The following is an 18,403-nucleotide window of genomic DNA, read 5'->3' on the forward strand; positions in this document are numbered from 1 at the left end:
TGGACTTTAGTGTATCAAATGCTGATTGATGTTCAACTGTCCATGACCAAGGAGTATCCTTTTTAGTGAGTTGTCGTAGGGGTTCAGAAACAGTAGCCAGATCAGGTATGAATCGTCCACAGTATGTGACCAGACCAAGAAAACTTCGAACATCTGAGACATTTTGTGGCTGGCTAGCAGAGGTTATGGCTGCTACTTTCTCAGGGTCTGCAGAAACACCATTTTCAGAAAAAATGTAGCCAAAAAAGTTCAATGACGTCTTATTGAACTCGCATTTTGATGGATTAACAGTTAAATTGCAGGTTTGCAGTCTCTGAAAGACTTGTTCTAGGTGATTGTCATGTTCCTCTTGGGTTGTGCCAAAGATAAGGATGTCATCACTAACATTGAGGACTCCAGGTATTCCTGAAAGAACCTGCCTGATAACATTCTGAAAGATTTCTGCAGCCGATGAAATGCCAAAATTCAGCCTCTTGAACCTTCTTAGACCGACATGAGTGCTAAAAGTTGTGATATATCTGGAGTCTGGATGCAATTCAAGCTGATGATAACGAGATTTTAGATCAATTTTTGAGAATACTTTTGCACCATTTAGATCTGTGAGAATGTCATCAATGGTTGGCGTAATGTGCCTTTCTCTTTGAATGGCTCGATTGGCATGTCGCATATCCACACATAACCTGATTTTACCAGGCTGCTTAGGTTTAGGCGCAACAACAATTGGTGAGACCCAGGGAGTTGGGCCCTCCACACGTTCAATAACATCATCTGTCTCAAGGTCTTGTAGCTCTTTCTCCACTAGCTTGCGGACATGGAATGGGATGCGCCTGTGAGGTTGAACTGACGGCTGGACTGACTGGTCAATGTGTAATTTCACTTGAAAGTCTTTCAGCTTTCCTATGCCTTGAAAGAGTTGAGGATATTTCTGCATAATAGTTTGGACAGAAGAGTGTGTTACGCTGTTTGCCAGTTTCACTAGGCCCAGAGATACCGCACTATTGCAGCTGAGAAGAGTGTCTGCAGAACACTCCACTACATAGAAAGTGTCCGTGATGGATTTCCCTTCAGCCGTTAGCAATGCCTGAAATTTGCCACATAGGGGTAATGCAGTAGCTGAACCATAAGGAAATATCTTCAGGTTAGTACATTGCAAAGCAGGTTTGTTCTTTAGCTGGCTATAAGTAGCATGACTAATAACATTGACAGACGCCCCTGTATCTACCAGGGTCTCCACCGGATTGCCATATATTAAGATGACTTGTCTGGGATTAGACATTGCATGCACATTGTGAGACCCCTCAGTCACTGAGAATAAGCAGGTGCTGCTGGGCTCATCTGCAGGGGACACTGACTGCACTGCCTGAACTTTCTGTGGCATGGCTTGTTTAGCAGAGAGAGAAGATTGTGATTTTGATCTGCAGACTTTTGCAAAGTGATTTTGTTTCCCACAGTTATGACAAGTTACTCCCTTTGCTGGGCATGGTTTCTGATGAGGATAAGGACCTCCACAGTTGTAGCAGGCTGCAGCCTGTGTGTGAGGCACATGTGGCTTCTGAGTGAGCTTTGCTACAGAAGATGGCTGCTCTGGTATACAGTCTGTGTTCTCTATAAGTTTAGCTTGATTCTCTGCTGCATCATGAATACGTGCAATGTCCAGTAGCTTTGCTAAAGTCATGGTGGGATCTCTGAGTGCTTGTCTCCTTAACTTAGATGACACACATCCTTGTATGATTTGCATCAGAATTTCCTTGTCTATATCAGCAAATTCACAGTAAGCTGCAAGCTGTCTTAAGCGGACATGATATTCATCAATGGTTTCTGTTGCTGACTGTTTTGACTGTCTAAACTTGAAAATTTCAAAAGCTGCATTTATGTATGGAGAGAAATGCTTAGTTAGTGCTGCTTTGCTTAGCTCATAGTCACTGTCGTCCCCTGTATTGGGCAGAGTTGTGAAGATATCATAGACTTGCTCCCCTGCATAGTGTAATAACATGGCTTTCTTTCTTGTATTGTCAGTAATGTTCATTGCTTGCAGGAATATCTCAAAGCGTTTCAGCCATTTATTCCAGCATGCTGCTAAGTTTGCTTGGGGCTGGTGCACATCAAATACAGCAAAGGAGGGTAAGCAGGCCATGGCTGGTGCTGGGATTGCAGTCTTGTAAACAGTTTTCTGTAGCAGTGAAATACCTTTAGCTGATTATTCTTAATCCTCGTCGCCAATTGTAGTGTTGTAGTGAGGATGCCGGTCTTCTGGAATAAGTCCACAGTGAGATGGTTACTCTTGTAGATCAGAACACTTTATTCCATGATTCCATCATGGCTCCCTGTCTAACAACTCCTCCCCCTAAGCTCAGCTCCTCCTCCATTACTACCTCACTGTTGCTAGGCAGACAAAGCAGAATAAGTAAGCAGAACAGAACATACAGAACATATTTATAACAACATCACAACGCCCTTGTTCACAGCAGCGCCTATCGCGCTGTACTGTGTGAGCGGGGAGGAATGCCTCCTCCCTCTGCTCACACAGCTCGTCCATAGACGATTATCAGGAGGGGAGGGGCCGTTCCTCCCCGCTCACACAGTACAGTGCGATAGGCGCTGCTGTGGAGAAGGGTGTCCCTGGCTAACTGTCAGAAACGCCCTTCTGACTGTAGAGCGCTACCGTACCGGGACCAATAGCGCTTTACCCGGGGCACAGATCGGGAAAGCCGATAGTGCGCTGAATTCAGCGCACTGTCAGCTTTCCAGCAGTATATAGAACTGCTTGTGCCCAAATCGGTGAAAGGTCCTCTTTAATGTGGGCCTTTCATCCCCTCCACCAACCCCAGTTCTTGGCATCTGTTACTAGTCACCACTTCACCAATTCCAGCACAGTTGGAAATTTTTCTCCCACCATTCCTAAGCAATAAATGCAGTTAATTTTGGTGCCTGGTGCTGTCAGGTGGGCAGTGTCAGAGTTCCTTGCCTACTCCTGCCTGACACCGCCCACCTGACAGTAGAGAATAAATAGCATATGAAGTACCAGAGCTACACAGCACGGCTTGGGAATAGCGGTGGCTGGGGAAAAATTCCAACTGTGCTGGAATCAATGGAGCAGCATTTAAATGGTACTAAGAGCCGGGAAGTCGCGCCAGAATAGGACCAAAATGCGCCTGCCGCGACTTCCAACAGTTGCGGCTTCCTGCTCCGGAGTAGGCCCAAATGAATGGGTCCAGTCTGGAGGGTGCTGCCACAAGGCGGATGCCGCAGCTGAATCAGCCACGGAATCCGCCTGAAGAAAGGGCAGCTCGCTTCTTTTTTCCACTAGCAGGAACAAACAGCTTGCAGAAAAAAGAACGCTAGCAGTCTGCATAGACCTCTATTGTGAGGGGGTGTATTTTGAGGAGGATTCAGCGTCAAAATCCGCCTCCTCTTGCCCCATGTGAACAAGCACTATTAGTGTGATCACCAGATCCAATAATAGAATCGGTACTTTTGAGTAAATGCACATTGAAAAGGCCGAAATACATTGTCCTTTTTACTGGGTGTGATCATCCACAGACACTATGCAGAATGATAAATGGATAGACTTGATTATTGCGGTAGTATTTATCACTTAAAACACTGTCTCATTGTCCAACATTTCTTCTGTGTTCTCAGCCATAAATTTGCTGACGTCAGTCAGTACATCTGAAACCAAAGTACAAGTTCCACACGTTTCATGTTAATATCACCTAACACGTTTTTACTATAAACAATACATGCAGAGGCAGGACTGCTACCATGCCAGCTCATGCTACCGATATGGGGCCCAGATACAAGTGGGCACTTTCTTATACACCCCTATTCCCTCATCATTTCTCAATCTGAGAACGATTTAGACATGCAAAATTCAAGGAAAAACCAGTATGCAAACCACTAGACCCTCTGATTCTTCATAAGACATGGCTAGTCTATTAGCCAGCCATGAATGTCCGTATATCAGTAACCCTAGAGCTGAACTAGAGTCAAGTAGTAGAAGTGGAGGAGATGCTAATGCTGCAACGGGGGGTAAGTTCTGTGAGCTATAAAGGTGATGGACATGCTGAAGACTGATGCGCCCAGATGCCAAAGATCACTTTGAGCATCTTCATGACAATTTATTTTGGGTTCAATTGTTATTTAACCCAGTGGATCATCTAGGACCGTGATGGCGAACCTATGGCATGGGTGCCAGTGGTGGCACTCAGAGCCCTCTCTTTGGGCACCCATCCGTGGAAAAGATTATATTGTGTGCGGGCCACCGTGGAGCAAATTGTACTGTGTGGGGACCACTGTGCAGCAGATTATACTGTGTGGGGGATCATAGTGGAGCTGATTGTACTGTGTGGGGGCCGCTGTGGAGCAGATTATACTGTGTGGAGGTCACTGTGCAGCAGATTATCCTGTGGGGGGGGCCACTGTGGAGCTGATTGTACTGTATAAGAGCCACTGTGGAACAGATTATATTGTGTAGGGGTCACTGTGAAGCAGATTATACTGTGTGGGGGACACTGTGGAGCTGATTGTACTGTATAAGAGCCACTGTGGAACAGATTATATTGTGTAGGGGTCACTGTGGAGCAGATTGTACTGTGTGGAGGGTCACTGTGAAGCAGATTGGACTGTGGTGATCACAGTGGAGCAAAAAGCTCTATAAAGCCCCATTCGTGTGACCATATTTTGCAGGTCTGTAATTGTGTGCAATTGTGGATCTACACATTATTGAGGTTAAATTGCCGTGTTGCCACTTTGTGATAAATTAGTGGGTTTTTGGTTGCAGTTTGGGCACTTGGTCTCTAAAAGGTTCGCCATCACTGGGAATTTCTTTGGGAATTTGTGTGTACTCACATGGGATTAAACCATGCCATCATATTGCATATGTAGAGAAAACATATAGAGAGACGATAAATTTCCATCAATTAAAATTACAGTAATTGTCCCAGATAGCAACTTGCTATGGAGGATAATTGAAGTGGATAGCAGGAAATGCTGGGACAACCTTATTGGGAAGGGTTGTACGCTACCAGCTGTGGCCGGACCACAACTCTGATAGCATAGCAACCCAGTCAACATTAGTGTCACAGCTATGACCCTAATAGCTATGTCACTGTGGACAATACTAAATGGCTTCATTATATAGAAGAGGGCGCACCATTGTGTGGGCTAGCCTATTGCAATTACTTCAGATTTTCTGTGTCATTTCATTATATATACACATTTCTATATGATATGACTATACACAGAAGTCCTTACTGTTTGCACAGTCATTTTTGACCACGAGACACAAACTATAGATATGGGACACTGAGTCACCATAGCGCCATATAAATATATTGTATAGACTATGATATGACTGCAGCGTTGCTAATGGAATATGAAAAATATTCAAAGATTCATGCTTCTTATTTTTGTAGGAGTTACCCAAGCTGCCTGTGCCACCTCTGCAGCAAACCATGGATATGTATCTGCAATGTATGAAGCACTTGGTCTCAAAAGAACAATATAAAAAAAGCAAAGCAGTTGTGGAGAGATTTATGGCGCCTGGTGGTGTGGGGGAAATGCTGCAACAAAAACTGCTGGAGCGGCGGGAGAAAACTGAAAACTGGGTAACGTCTGCCTATACCAAAGCATGTCTGAGCAGTAAAGGAAACCTGGCAACAAACTTAGGGATTTTATATTACAGCCATGCTCTTGGTTAAATCTTTAGGCTACTTTTTTTTTTGTCTACAGTATAGGATAATAGCATAGCTATAGTCATCAAGGCAGTATTGCAGGGCTGCGAATCACAGACATACAGTTCAGCTCCAAATACACAAGATGCCAAAAAGTTCCATACAACCTCAGAGATAACATTATGGCTAAATTTGTTAAATCAGTTTCAGATTGATTTTTGGTTGCAGATTTTTTATTCTATTTCATTTCATACATATGATAACTTGGTTGCCATCTTCTTTATTGTATGCAGAGATATGTCTTACAGCTGTCACCGTACAATAGTTTGGAAACGTTCATTGACTTGTATGGTAGAGTGTTGTGGGCATGATCTATGACCTGGGTGAGGTCACTGTGCAGACAGGGGAAGAGGTGAGCAGTGACAATGCTGTTACTGTACAGGTATCTGCGATGATAATGATCTCTACAGAACAGGAAGTATCAGCTCATGATAAGACTTGTTTTGTGTTTACTGTGTGGAAACTGCAAAATTTTAGGATTTTTAAAAAAATTATCATGGAAAATAAAAGAAAAAATCACTGACCTCTTCCAGGGTACTCAATCCTACCATTATCTGGTGGGTTGAGGCCATGCTGGTGACCCTGTTCCCACGTCATTAATTGACTCCTGTTGGATTTAGGTGAATGCAATAGCGTATCACAATACAGGAAGGTACCACTCTGCAGAAACTTTCTTCCAGCAATTCACTGTCCTGTATCTTCACTAGGTTTATATTACCTAAAGCATAATATGCAAAATGTCTCTGTATCATTTGCTCTTCCCTTCATTGATGACATTGCCTTTCCTAGGTTAAACATATAGAGTTGTAGCAAATTTTAGCATGACTTTGTAATGGTTTTCCAACAGTAGATAGAGAAGATTCCTATGTAATGATATTGTGCCTTTCTGCACGAGATTGCCAATACCCTTCTCTTTTAGATACACCACTACTGGCTCGATGACATGTACTTAAATAACCGGCTGCCGCTCCCAGTTAACTCCAGTCCAGCAGTAATATTTGCACACCACAACTTCCAGGATGCCAACGATCAATTGAGGTACTGTCATAGACTAAGCTCTAATGGTGTCATATACACAAAGCAAGCTTACAACTGTAAAAAGGCAAATGACTCCAAGAACTGTAGACGTCTGTTGGATAGTAAAATCCTTCACATAAACGGGAACAATAAATGGCTATGTCTACACAGAACAATGGGACCGTCCTCTCTATAATACTTACACAAACTGAACCCGTCAAAGCTTATTTGTGTTAAGACCAGAATAGAATTTCTACATGTAATACCATACCAATGGCATGCAAATGGTTATATGGTGTAGTACAAAGTAATAAAGCAGAATACAAAAGGTCTATCTAGATGAAGTGAGAAGCAATGAAAACCATGGCTTCCTACTGTTCCTAGTGGTAATATATGCCAGATCAGTAATATTCAGTAAAATACATAGATTGGACTTCTATTTATAGGAAAGCAAATCCCATTGGACTATTTGTTTTTTCTAAAAATGGCTCTAAATTCAATTCAGGCTGCTTCTGCGTTATACTGACTCCTAACTATCATGGTTAGGGGGATATCGTCACTCCATAGGGAGAGACCACCATTTAGGTGTGTGGAGTCTTATTAAGCCATTAGCGCTCCACTGTGCAAGGGGACATGGGAAGAATATGCAAATCTGTCTTCCATGACGTAATTAGGAAGTCAGTGCCTCAGTCATGCAGCCCAATAGAGGGCGCTCCCTGAGGATTTGCAAATCTGTCTTCCATTATGTAATTAGGAAGACAGACCCTCAGTCATGCAGCCCAATAGAAGGTGCTCCCTTACATCATGGAAGACAGATTTGTAAATCTTCAGGGAGCGCCCTCTATTGGGCTGCATGACTGAGGCACTGACTTCCTAATTACATCATGGAAGACAGATTTGCATATTCTTCCCATGTTCCTAACCATCATGAAATATATACATTGGCCACCATTAGTGTTGAGCGAGTAGTATTCGATCGAATACCTCACTGGCATAGGAATGTGTAATCGACCGAACACCACGAGGTTAAACGCTTCGAATATTCAAGGCATTTAACCTCTTGGTGTTCGGCCGATTACACGCATTCCTATGCCGGTGAGGTATTCGATCAAATACTACTCGCTCAACACTAGTCACCATTGAATTCCAAACAATACAATGACTCCATTTTCACTCATATAGGTATCCATGTAATAGGTTATCACTTCTGACACTAAACAGCATGTGCTAAATACAGAATATCCTCAATAATAATACATTCAGTCTATGTCACATTACTTACCAGGCAAAGCTTTAGTTATGTAAGGTCTTGAACTGATGAAGCAGATATAAGGCAAGATGTTATCATTACATTACAACCTGTCATTTAGGTCTTCATATAGTAAAGTTTCCTATGGTTTGGGTAGTAACATTGTACAATCTGGGTCCTTCTAGGTTTACCGCTAACCTCATCTCTGGAGTACTCGACTACAAAACTTTACTGGACATGTAAGTTACACCTTCTGATCATTTATAACCTGCCAATAAAAATGTCACTTGTAGCAACTAAGCTATAGTAACATCATTGAGGATCAACGTCATCCAATGCTTGCAGTTACATTTATTGGGTTATTAGTTTGCATGTGTTGCTTTGGCTCAAAAAACTGTAGCACAATCTACAACAAAAAAAGCAGCTTTTCCACAATGTACAGTCCTATGAAAAAGTTTGGGCACCCCTATTAATCTTAATCATTTTTAGTTCTAAATATTTTGGTGTTTGCAACAGCCATGTCAGTTTGATATATCTAATAACTGATGGACACAGTAATATTTCAGGATTGAAATGAGGTTTATTGTACTAACAGAAAATGCGCAATATGCATTAAACCAAAATTTGACCGGTGCAAAAATATGGGCACCTCAACAGAAAAGTGACATTAATATTTAGTACATCCTCCTTTTGCAAAGATAACAGCCTCTAGTCGCTTCCTGTAGCTTTTAATCAGTTCCTGGATCCTGGATAAAGGTATTTTGGACCATTTCTTTCTACAAAACAATTCAAGTTCAGTTCAGTTTGATGGTCGCCGAACATGGACAGCCCGCTCTCAAATGATCTGAAAACAAAGATTGTTCAACATAGTTGTTCAGGGGAAGGATACAAAACGTTGTCTCAGAGATTTAACCTGTCAGTTTCCACTGTGAGGAACATAGTAAGGAAATGGAAGACCACAGGGACAGTTCTTGTTAAGCCCAGAAGTGGCAGGCCAAGAAAAATATCAGAAAGGCAGAGAAGAAGAATGGTGAGAACAGTCAAGGACAATCCACAGACCACCTCCAAAGAGCTGCAGCATCATCTTGCTGCAGATGGTGTCACTGTGCATCGGTCAACTATACAGCGCACTTTGCACAAATAGAAGCTGTATGGGAGAGTGATGAGAAAGAAGCCGTTTCTGCACGTACGCCACAAATAGAGTTGCCTGAGGTATGAAAAAGCACATTTGGACAAGGCAGCTTCATTTTGGAAACAAAAATTGAGTTGTTTGGTTATAAAAAAAGGCGTTATGCATGGCGTCCAAATAGAAACAGCATTCCAAGAAAAACACATGCTACCCACTGTAAAATTTGGTGGAGGTTCCATCATGCTTTGGGGCTGTGTGGCCAATGCCGGCATCGGGAATCTTGTTAAAGTTGAGGGTCGCATGGATTCCACTCAGTATCAGCAGATTCTTGAGAATAATGTTCAAGAATCAGTGACGAAGTTGAAGTTACGCCGGGGATGGATATTTCAGCAAGACAATGATCCAAAACACCGCTCCAAATCCTCAGGCATTCATGCAGAGGAACAATTACAATGTTCTGGAATGGCCATCCCAGTCCCCAGACCTGAATATCATTGAACATCTGTGGGATGATTTGAAGCGGGCTGTCCATGCTCGGCGACCATCTAACTTAACTGAACTTGAATTGTTTGTCCAAAATACCTTCATCCAGGATCCAGGAACTGATTAAAAGCTACAGGAAGCGACTAGAGGCTGTTATCTTTGCAAAAGGAGGATGTACTAAATATTAATGTCACTTTTCTGTTGAGGTGCCCATACTTTTGCACCGGTCAAATTTTGGTTTAATGCATATTGCGCATTTTCTGTTAGTACAATAAACCTCATTTCAATCCTGAAATATTACTGTGTCCATCAGTTATTAGATATATCAAACTGAAATGGCTGTTGCAAATACCAAAATATTTAGAACTAAAAATGATTAAGATTAATAGGGGTGCCCAAACTTTTTCATAGGACTGTATTTAGACATGAAAGATTTGTTGTAAAATTTCTGTAAAGCAAAAGAAGTTCCATTCATCTAAATCAGACCTGGGCAATGTACGACCCTTATCCGGCCCTCTGACTGAGTCAGTCCGGCCCGCATAGCTTGACTAGGGAGGCGTATCTAGGGAGGTGTGTCTTAGTGCCAGCAGGACAGTGCAAGAAGATAGAGTCATGTGTGGTGTGTGCCCTGAGGTACTGAGAGGGGAGAGGAATGTGAGATGCAGGGTGGGGAGTGTGTGTGTGTGTCTCAGTAACTTAGGGGAAGAGATGAAAGGGAAATGTTATACTGGGGCAGAGATGGAGGGGGAACATGAAACTGGGGGCAGATGGAGGGGGGACATGAAATGGGGCAGATAAAAGGGGGATATGAAACTTGGGGCATAATGGAGGGGGGACATGAAACTGGGGTAGATGAAGGGGTGCACCTAAACTGGGGGGAATATTAAATTGGGGACAACTGGAGGGGCATTAAACCATGGAGGGAGCAAGAGGGGACCTGTCTGCCTCTAGTTGCCTCCAGTTTAATGTCACCCTCCAGCTACCCCTACGGTTTAATGTCTGCTTCTAGCTGCTCGAGTTTAATGTCCCCATCTAGTTGCCCCCAGTTTAATGTCTCATTTAATTTATTGAAAAGCCCCCAGAGTATAGTAAATGTTCATGGGTGGTCCACTATGGGGCATAATACGGTGTGCAGGGGCCAATATGGGGCATAATATGGTGTGCAGGGGCCACTATGGGACATAATACTGTGGGCAGGGGCCACTATGGGGCATAATACTGTGGGCAGGGGCCACTATGGGGCATAATACTGTGTGCAGGGGCCACTATGGGGGATAATACTGTGTGCAGGAGCCACTATGGGACATTACACTGTCTGGAGGCCACTTTGAGACATCATAGTGTGTGGGGGCCAGGAAAGAGAACGCAATGTCATTGGGAGGCCCAGTCTGTGCTTGTTATGCCACCAATTGGAAGAGTTCCTGAGAGAAATTATGTACAGTATTGTATAAACCATATGCACCAGTGTTAATTCAACCAGTTTTGGGATTTCATACAAGCTCCAGGAGAGAAAACAAGTTACTACTATGTACTAAGGAGTAACCCTTTATTGATAAGAAAACAATCTAGCCCCAAAGTGCAAAGTACAGAAATAGTTGCACAATTAATGTAAATGTATTCCTATGTCAGGCTGTAAATATTAGTAGTAACCCTAATTTTACAGTGCAAAGGCATAGCAGTCTGGTGTAGCAGCACTCCTGATGTGCCTATGTGACAGATGAATAGTTCCCCATGGGAAGACAACAGCTGATGGATGAAGGGCTATTGTAATTTATGTGATAACAGCATGGGGAGAACACAACGTGACATTCCCAATCATGCAGACACATGAGTCTTCATGGGCTGTGCTATTTGCATCAATATTATATTTCTAATAGTTTTCTCCAGAGTGATTTTAGCCTGTTAAAAATCTTTAATTTGCAATGGAATGTAGATGTGTATTCACACCAGAATGAACATTTATTTTCAGCAATGTTCTCTTGTTATGCTGACATGAGTTAAGCTCTATAAAGTGGGCACAATTCCAATTTCAGTGGCCTGAAAAATAAAAACAATATTTTATGTATATATATATATATATATATATATATATATATATATATATATATTATCAGAATAAAACCCTACTCATCTCAGAATGTGTCCCTGCCTTCCCTTCCCCTGTAAACTGACTTTCACCCTGAAATCTTTGTTATGTCCAACTAAGAACGGACTGCAGGTCGCATAACTCAGATTGCCAATGTCTATAGCAGTTTATGGAGAGGGGAGGGGGAGGACTGAGCAGTGACCGAGAGAGGTATTCAGATCAGTAAATTCAGTACTTCTCTTTGTATGTCCTGTACGATTCTGGGCAAAAGTGAAAGTCAGGGACTCTACTTACAGTGTGCGACACCTAGCCTTAAAGGGGTTTTTCCATCTCCTCCTTGCACAAAGGCAGAGGTGGCGGTCCTGCTGCTGGGCTATTGTCCTCCTATGGCCCCCTGGTATACTGGCCTGTCCCCTGGTAGCGCCTCCAGTGTGTCACGTTGCACCACAGACTGTCCAGGAGTTGGCAGATGCTTTAGTCCAGGTCTGGGAGGAGATTCCTCAGGAGACCATCTGCAACCTCATCAGGAGCATGCCCAGGAGTTGTAGGGAGGTCATACAGGCACATGGAGGCCGCACACACTACTGAGCCTCATTGTCACATGTTTTAAGAACAATATTACATCAATGTTAGATCAGCCTGTAGTGTGTTTATCCACTTTAATCTTGGGGGGTGACTCCAAATCCAGACCTCTATTGGTTAATAAATTTGATTTCCATTGGTGATTTTTGTGTGATTTTGTTGGCATCACATTCAACTTTGTACAGAACAAAGTATTCAATGAGAAGATTTCATTCATTCAGATCTAGGATATGTTATTTGAGTCTTCCCTTTATTTTTTTGAGCAGTGATAATCAAATCCTATTTTTTGGGATGGCATGGTCATTTTTGGGGTGGCATAACCACATTTTTATTGAATGTTGTAGGCATGCTCTGCCTGTAGACTATGCTCGAGGTCAACTGTCTGGACAGCCTATGTGCATGAAGCAGTACTACGGGCTATTCTCTACTTACCGACTTCCAGGAGCAACAAAGGATACACTTGTGGCCCAGGAAAGCAGTATTATGCCAGAACCGGAGCACATCATTGTAGCATGCAACAACCAGGTGAGTTCGTTCATGGAGAAACCAAGACCAATAACAACCAGTATGCCAGAAGTTCAGCAGGAATTTGGTCGTGAACTATTAAATTATGCTAGAACAAAGAATACAGTACACAAATTTTTGAACCCGCACAATTTTTTACCTGAAATACTATTGAGTTTTACTGGCCGCCCACACAAGGATTATCATCCAATGAACAATATAATAGCATTGCTATTGATACTGTACTAAGTCTCATCATTACAACCAAAATTCTGCAAGTAGTTAAAGGGATCCGATCATCAGATACCCTTTTTTTCTGACTAACACGTAGGAATAGCCTTAAGAAAGGCGAAAGGCTTTTCTTCTCCTACCTTTGGATGTCTTCTCCGCACCGCCGTTCGGTAGAAATCTGGATTTTCTTCGGTATGCAAATGAGTTCTCTCACAGCACTGGGGGTGTCCCCAATGCTGCGAGAGAACTCTCCAGCACTGCCTCCATCTTCTTCTGGAACGGCCTCTCTTCGCGTCTTCTTCCGTCCTTGGTTTCACTCTTCTAGGCCTCGGGCAGAGTCGACTGCGCATGCCAGTGGCCACAAGAAAATGGCTTACTGAGTAAGCGGCCATTTTTCTTGTGGCCGCGGGCATGCACAGTCGGCTCTGCCTGAGGCCTAGAAGATTGAAAGCCAGGACAGAAGAAGATACAGGGAGAGCCCGTTCCAGAAGAAGATAAAGGCTTCGCTGGAGAGTTCTTTCGCAGCATTGGGGACGCCCCCAGTGCTACAAAAGAACTTATTTGCATATTGAAGAAAACCCAGACTTCTACCAAACGACGGCGTGGAGAAGACTTCTAAAAGGTAGGAGAAGAAAAGTCTTTCTTAAGGCTATTCCCATGTGTTAGTCAGAAAAAAAGGGTATTCAAGGATAGGATCCCTTTAAATTGTGGCAGCATGATATCACAAAAGACAACAAAAACCGATTGCAAAACATTTTTCAATAATTTTTCATTGGTTTTTGGTTGTCTTCTATGATGATAAGATATCATACTGCAGGAATCTAGCCAATTGCAAAATTTGGGTTAACTCTACTACATCTGTAAATCTGTGGTTGAAAATACACAGAGAAAAATATTTCATGGTATGTGTATTCGGATTTTAATAGATTACCTCATTTTTTTCCTACAGTTTTTTGTGTTGGATGTTGTTATTAACTTCCGTCGTCTCAGCGAAGGTGACCTGTTCACTCAGCTTAAGAAAATAGTCAGAATGGCAGAAAATGAAGATGAGCGCCTTCCTGCCATTGGATTATTAACATCAGATGGAAGAACGGAATGGGCACACGCTAGGGAGGAATTAATGAAAGGTAAGCTACTGAGAGTTGTACCAGTATGACCGCCATAATAGGGGGGAAACATCTACACAGCGCACAGAGTACGGCCTCTCTGGATTGTGGAAGAAGCGTTCACAATGATGGTTAAGAATGTAAGGAGAGAAAACATATCTTGTATATTAAACCAATCATCTAGAAGGAGTATTCCTCTGCTCTGCCTGTTACCCCAAGCTTCATCTACAGCATCATGTACAACAGTGGACGGTCACTATAGAATAAGCTTAAAATTAAAGAGATCATATCATTAGAATCCCTTTTTTTCTAACTAACACGTAGGAATAGCCTTAAGAAAGGCTATTCTTCTCCTACCTTTAGATGTCTTTTCCGCGCCGCCATTTGGTAGATATTCCGTTTTCTGTCTTTATGCAAATTAGTTCTCTCACAGCACTGGAGGCGGGTCCCAGCGCTCAAACAGCACTGGGGGTGTCCCCTATGCGGTGAGAGAACTCTCCAGAGCCACCTCCATCTTCTTCAGGGACCAGTTTCTACGCGTCGTCTTCCACCCTGGCTTTCAATCTTCTACGCATGCGCAGTTGGCTCTGCCAGCAGGCCTTGGGCAGAGCCGACTGCACCAGTGTACAGCCATTTTTTTGTGGCCGTTTAAGCGATCTCCTGTACTAAGCAGCCATAAATAAATGGCCGCGCGCAGGTGCAGTTGGCTCTGCCTGAAGCCCGCTGGCAGAGCCGACTGCGCATGCGCAGAAGATTGAAAGCCAGGCCGGAAGATGACGCATAGATGCCGGTTCCTGAAGAAGATGGAGACGGCGCTGGGGACACCTGTGCTGTTTGAGCGCTGGGGCCTGCCCCCAATGCTGCGAGAAAATCATTTGCATAAAGACGGAAAACGGAATATCTACCGAACGACGGTGCGGAGAAGACATCTTAAGGTAGGAGAAGAATAGCCTTTCTTAAGACTATTGCTACATGTTAGAAAAAAAAGGGATTGTAATGATAGCATCCCTTTAAGGACAGTGTGTACACCAAGAAAAAAGGCTAGACAACACATAGACAAAACTGAGGACGTAATCAGATGTGAGGCAGCACTATGTGTGAGGTCAATATTGCCCTCTATGGTTGCCCACAAGATGTTCTACAGATCGAGTGACTGGTTAAGGCAAGAGGTCAGTGAGGAACAAGTCCTAAGACATGAGACAAACAGCTCAATTGGTTATTCATTTAGGCAGTGAGGTTTACCATTCACCAGATGTCTCCAACCCTAGAGCTCAGGTTGATAGTAGAAAAAGGTTCCTGCCTCTTCCACGGGCTATTCAGAGGCATTTGGCTGCCATGAGCGTGTGAGGGAGCAGCCTGGCAAAGAGCTTCTGCAGTGCCTGACGAAACATAAGAGTAAGTATGTCAAGGCATCTAGAGGCATGTAATGCCCCAGTACCCCTTGGATGAGCACTTGCCCGTCAAGTCCAGAAGATGAGGCAAAATCCCCATCTCCCAATAGCGTAAGCCAAAAATTGACAGTAAATTAAATGAAAAGGATTGGGTTATGATACCAAAACATAAGTTACTCCCTATAAGATACAAAAGAGTAGATTGTACCACCTTCTATCAGATAATTTGCTACTTGGAAGGGGGGGGGGGGTTATGGGAGAGTTCTCTGCCAAGGTATGCCTCTAATTTAGAAAGGCATGAGTGCTCAAAGTTAGTGTAAGCATGGAGGGCCTTGTTAAGTTGCACATACTGTATGTATGCAATGTAAGCCATGGCAGCAACACTGAACCTGAATAGGACTGCACGGAAGGAGAGAATGACCCTAGAGATTGGATCAACAATGTCTGCATATTGGAAGAGGTAAAAATCAAACCAAGGCTTGGTCATATTCAGCTGTCATAGGTAACTTCAGAGAGAACAAAGTGCATACTGGCAATTTACCATAAGGCTCTTATGGGGGACATGAGAAGAGGTGTTGGCAAGACAGCTCAACCAGAGGACAATAGCTTTACATTTTGTTAGTCCAAAGTTTTTCAATCCCACTCATTGATTGTAGTCGTACTAAAATCCAGGAGGGACTGTATTGTAAGTGAACTGCCAAATAACAGCAAAATACATCAGGGACTGAAAGTCCATCCTAGGTAATGCTAGAGAACAGAACAAAGTTTTGATTTTGTGATAACCATTAGCTCAAATTAAGTTTACAATGAAGAGCTGAAACATCTGCAGCATGGCCTGTGGGATATCCATGGATAGAGTTCCCAAGAAATATAAGGGCTAGTTCACACGGGTCAACACGGTCAGGATATTGACATGGAATCCGTGTCAAAATCCTGCTGCCTCTCATTGAAATCAATGGGAGCCAGTCATTGCTGCCCTTTCTTCAGGCGGATTCCGTGGCTGATTCAGTCATGGCGTCCGCCTTGCGACACCACCCTCTGGACTAGGCCCATTCATTTGGGCCTAATCCAGAGCAGAAAGCTGCTGCAGGATGCCAATGCACTGCACCGGCATCCCATCGCGGCAGCCGCAACGGAATGCGTTCACGCAGTACCTCATGTGAACTAGCACTAAGAACTGGACTGAGCCTTATCAAAAACCGGGGGATGGCATTTCATATTGAAAATAAGGTAATGACTTGAAGGAACCACAGGACGTTAAATTTATATAGCATGCTGTAGAAGGAGGCAAGATTGACTCCCAAGTATTTGAGAGTGATGACTTTCCACGACTAAGATACCATAGAGGTGAGAAGATTAGGAGGAAGGGCTTTCATTTTTCTAGTACGGATCTTGTCATCTGATAGTAGGCCATTTTTATCTAGGAATGGAGGCGGGAAAGGGAAATTTGTGGGTTGCACGCAAAAAGAGCAATTTGGAAGTCTTGACCTGTTCTGCTCCCATTTTAACCCACCAGAAAACCTCTTCGAAACAAAATCATTGGATGGTAGTTTCTATTGGGCACGCTTTATTTCTTCATGGGTACCCATTACATCCATAGAAAAATATTATACCCGAAAATACAATATATAAATTCAATATATTTCTCCAAAAAATCCACAAAAATTCTAAACACGTGCAAGGCAAAACCAAGTTATCTAGCAAAAAAAAAAATCCCACCCATGAAAATAGGATTTTTCCAGAAAAAAAGGAGAACAGTTGGGAATCTTATACTGCAGGTTACAAAGAGTTAATCCAGCCAAAATTGAATAATAGCATGAAATTCAACATTTTCTTTACAATAATGAAATTGCTCTCTGAGACTTCTAAGGATCCTAGAACTCATCTGTTAACATGACAAGCCACAGCAAATGAAATAAAAATAAGCTTTGTGAAGGATGAAAAAGCAGAGCATAAGTGAACTAAGGACATCGAATTATTAAATGATCAATAATGTATTTATTTACTACATTTACCAGCTGATCAATAGTAGAGCTTCAGCCTGCAGTGACCTACTGGTCTCCCTGTAATACAGGGTATACGGATCTCACATACACGCTTGAGAAAATCCCAGCTGGTAATGTACAGTAAAATCCCATTTGTTTAAAGGGGCTCTATCATTAGATTTTCTGGTTTTTAGATAAACATATGCTGAATAGCCTTTAAAGGATATTCAGGTACTACTGATTGTTTTTGAGACCCCCCCCCCCCCCCCGTTTTTCTGAATTACTGTTAAAACGTATATGTGATTTAGTCCTACTGTGCATGGTGGGCGTTCCGTGCACCCCCTGCGTCATAGCTAGTTCACGCCTCCTCTCTTGTTTGACGTCCTCCTGCTTGCGATTCACCACCTCCAGCCCGGTGGTTTCGATCGAAATCTCGTGCATGCGCAGGAACGCTAATGCACCATTTTTGTGTAGAGATCGGCTCAGTTCCCCTGAGAACTACGCGAGCATGCTGTGCATGCGCAGTATGCTCACCAATGTTCTCTACAGGAAAATAGCGCTGAAGAGTGCACAGTAGCACTCCGGAGAGAGCGCTACTGCGCATGCGCGAGATTTCGATCGAAACTGCCAGGCTGTAGGTGGTACTTTACTTGAGGCTCATGATCTTTCCAAAGGAAGGCAAAACACTTTCCAAGTGCGTTTTCTGAACAGTTCCAAGCGTTGCAAGCCCTAACACTATATGAATTGTATACACTAGGTTGTCTTTCAGCACTTATAAATGGCAATACCTTATGTACAATAACAGTATTTATTGGCCAAGAGTCCTCTAAATACTTGAAATCTGCTGATCTATCAAAGAGTGGTCCAGCGCCATCACAATGTTGCAGGTGCCTCTTAATTTAAAATAA

At 43.0% G+C, this 18,403-nt stretch overlaps 1 protein-coding gene across 1 annotated transcript in view; it reads left to right on the forward strand.

The window, feature by feature from the left end:
* CHAT (choline O-acetyltransferase) overlaps nt 1–18,403 on the forward strand; it is a 48,938-nt gene that overhangs the window by 10,898 nt on the left and 19,637 nt on the right. Inside the window, exons 3-7 of the mRNA XM_075257842.1 lie at nt 5,415–5,606; nt 6,652–6,770; nt 8,184–8,237; nt 12,623–12,803; nt 13,963–14,140. Of these exons, the coding sequence (XP_075113943.1) occupies nt 5,415–5,606; nt 6,652–6,770; nt 8,184–8,237; nt 12,623–12,803; nt 13,963–14,140 (724 nt within the window). The remainder of the gene's footprint in view (nt 1–5,414; nt 5,607–6,651; nt 6,771–8,183; nt 8,238–12,622; nt 12,804–13,962; nt 14,141–18,403) is intronic.

This window comes from Leptodactylus fuscus, chromosome 10, assembly GCF_031893055.1.
Source record: "Leptodactylus fuscus isolate aLepFus1 chromosome 10, aLepFus1.hap2, whole genome shotgun sequence".
NCBI classification, from domain to species: domain Eukaryota; kingdom Metazoa; phylum Chordata; class Amphibia; order Anura; family Leptodactylidae; genus Leptodactylus; species Leptodactylus fuscus.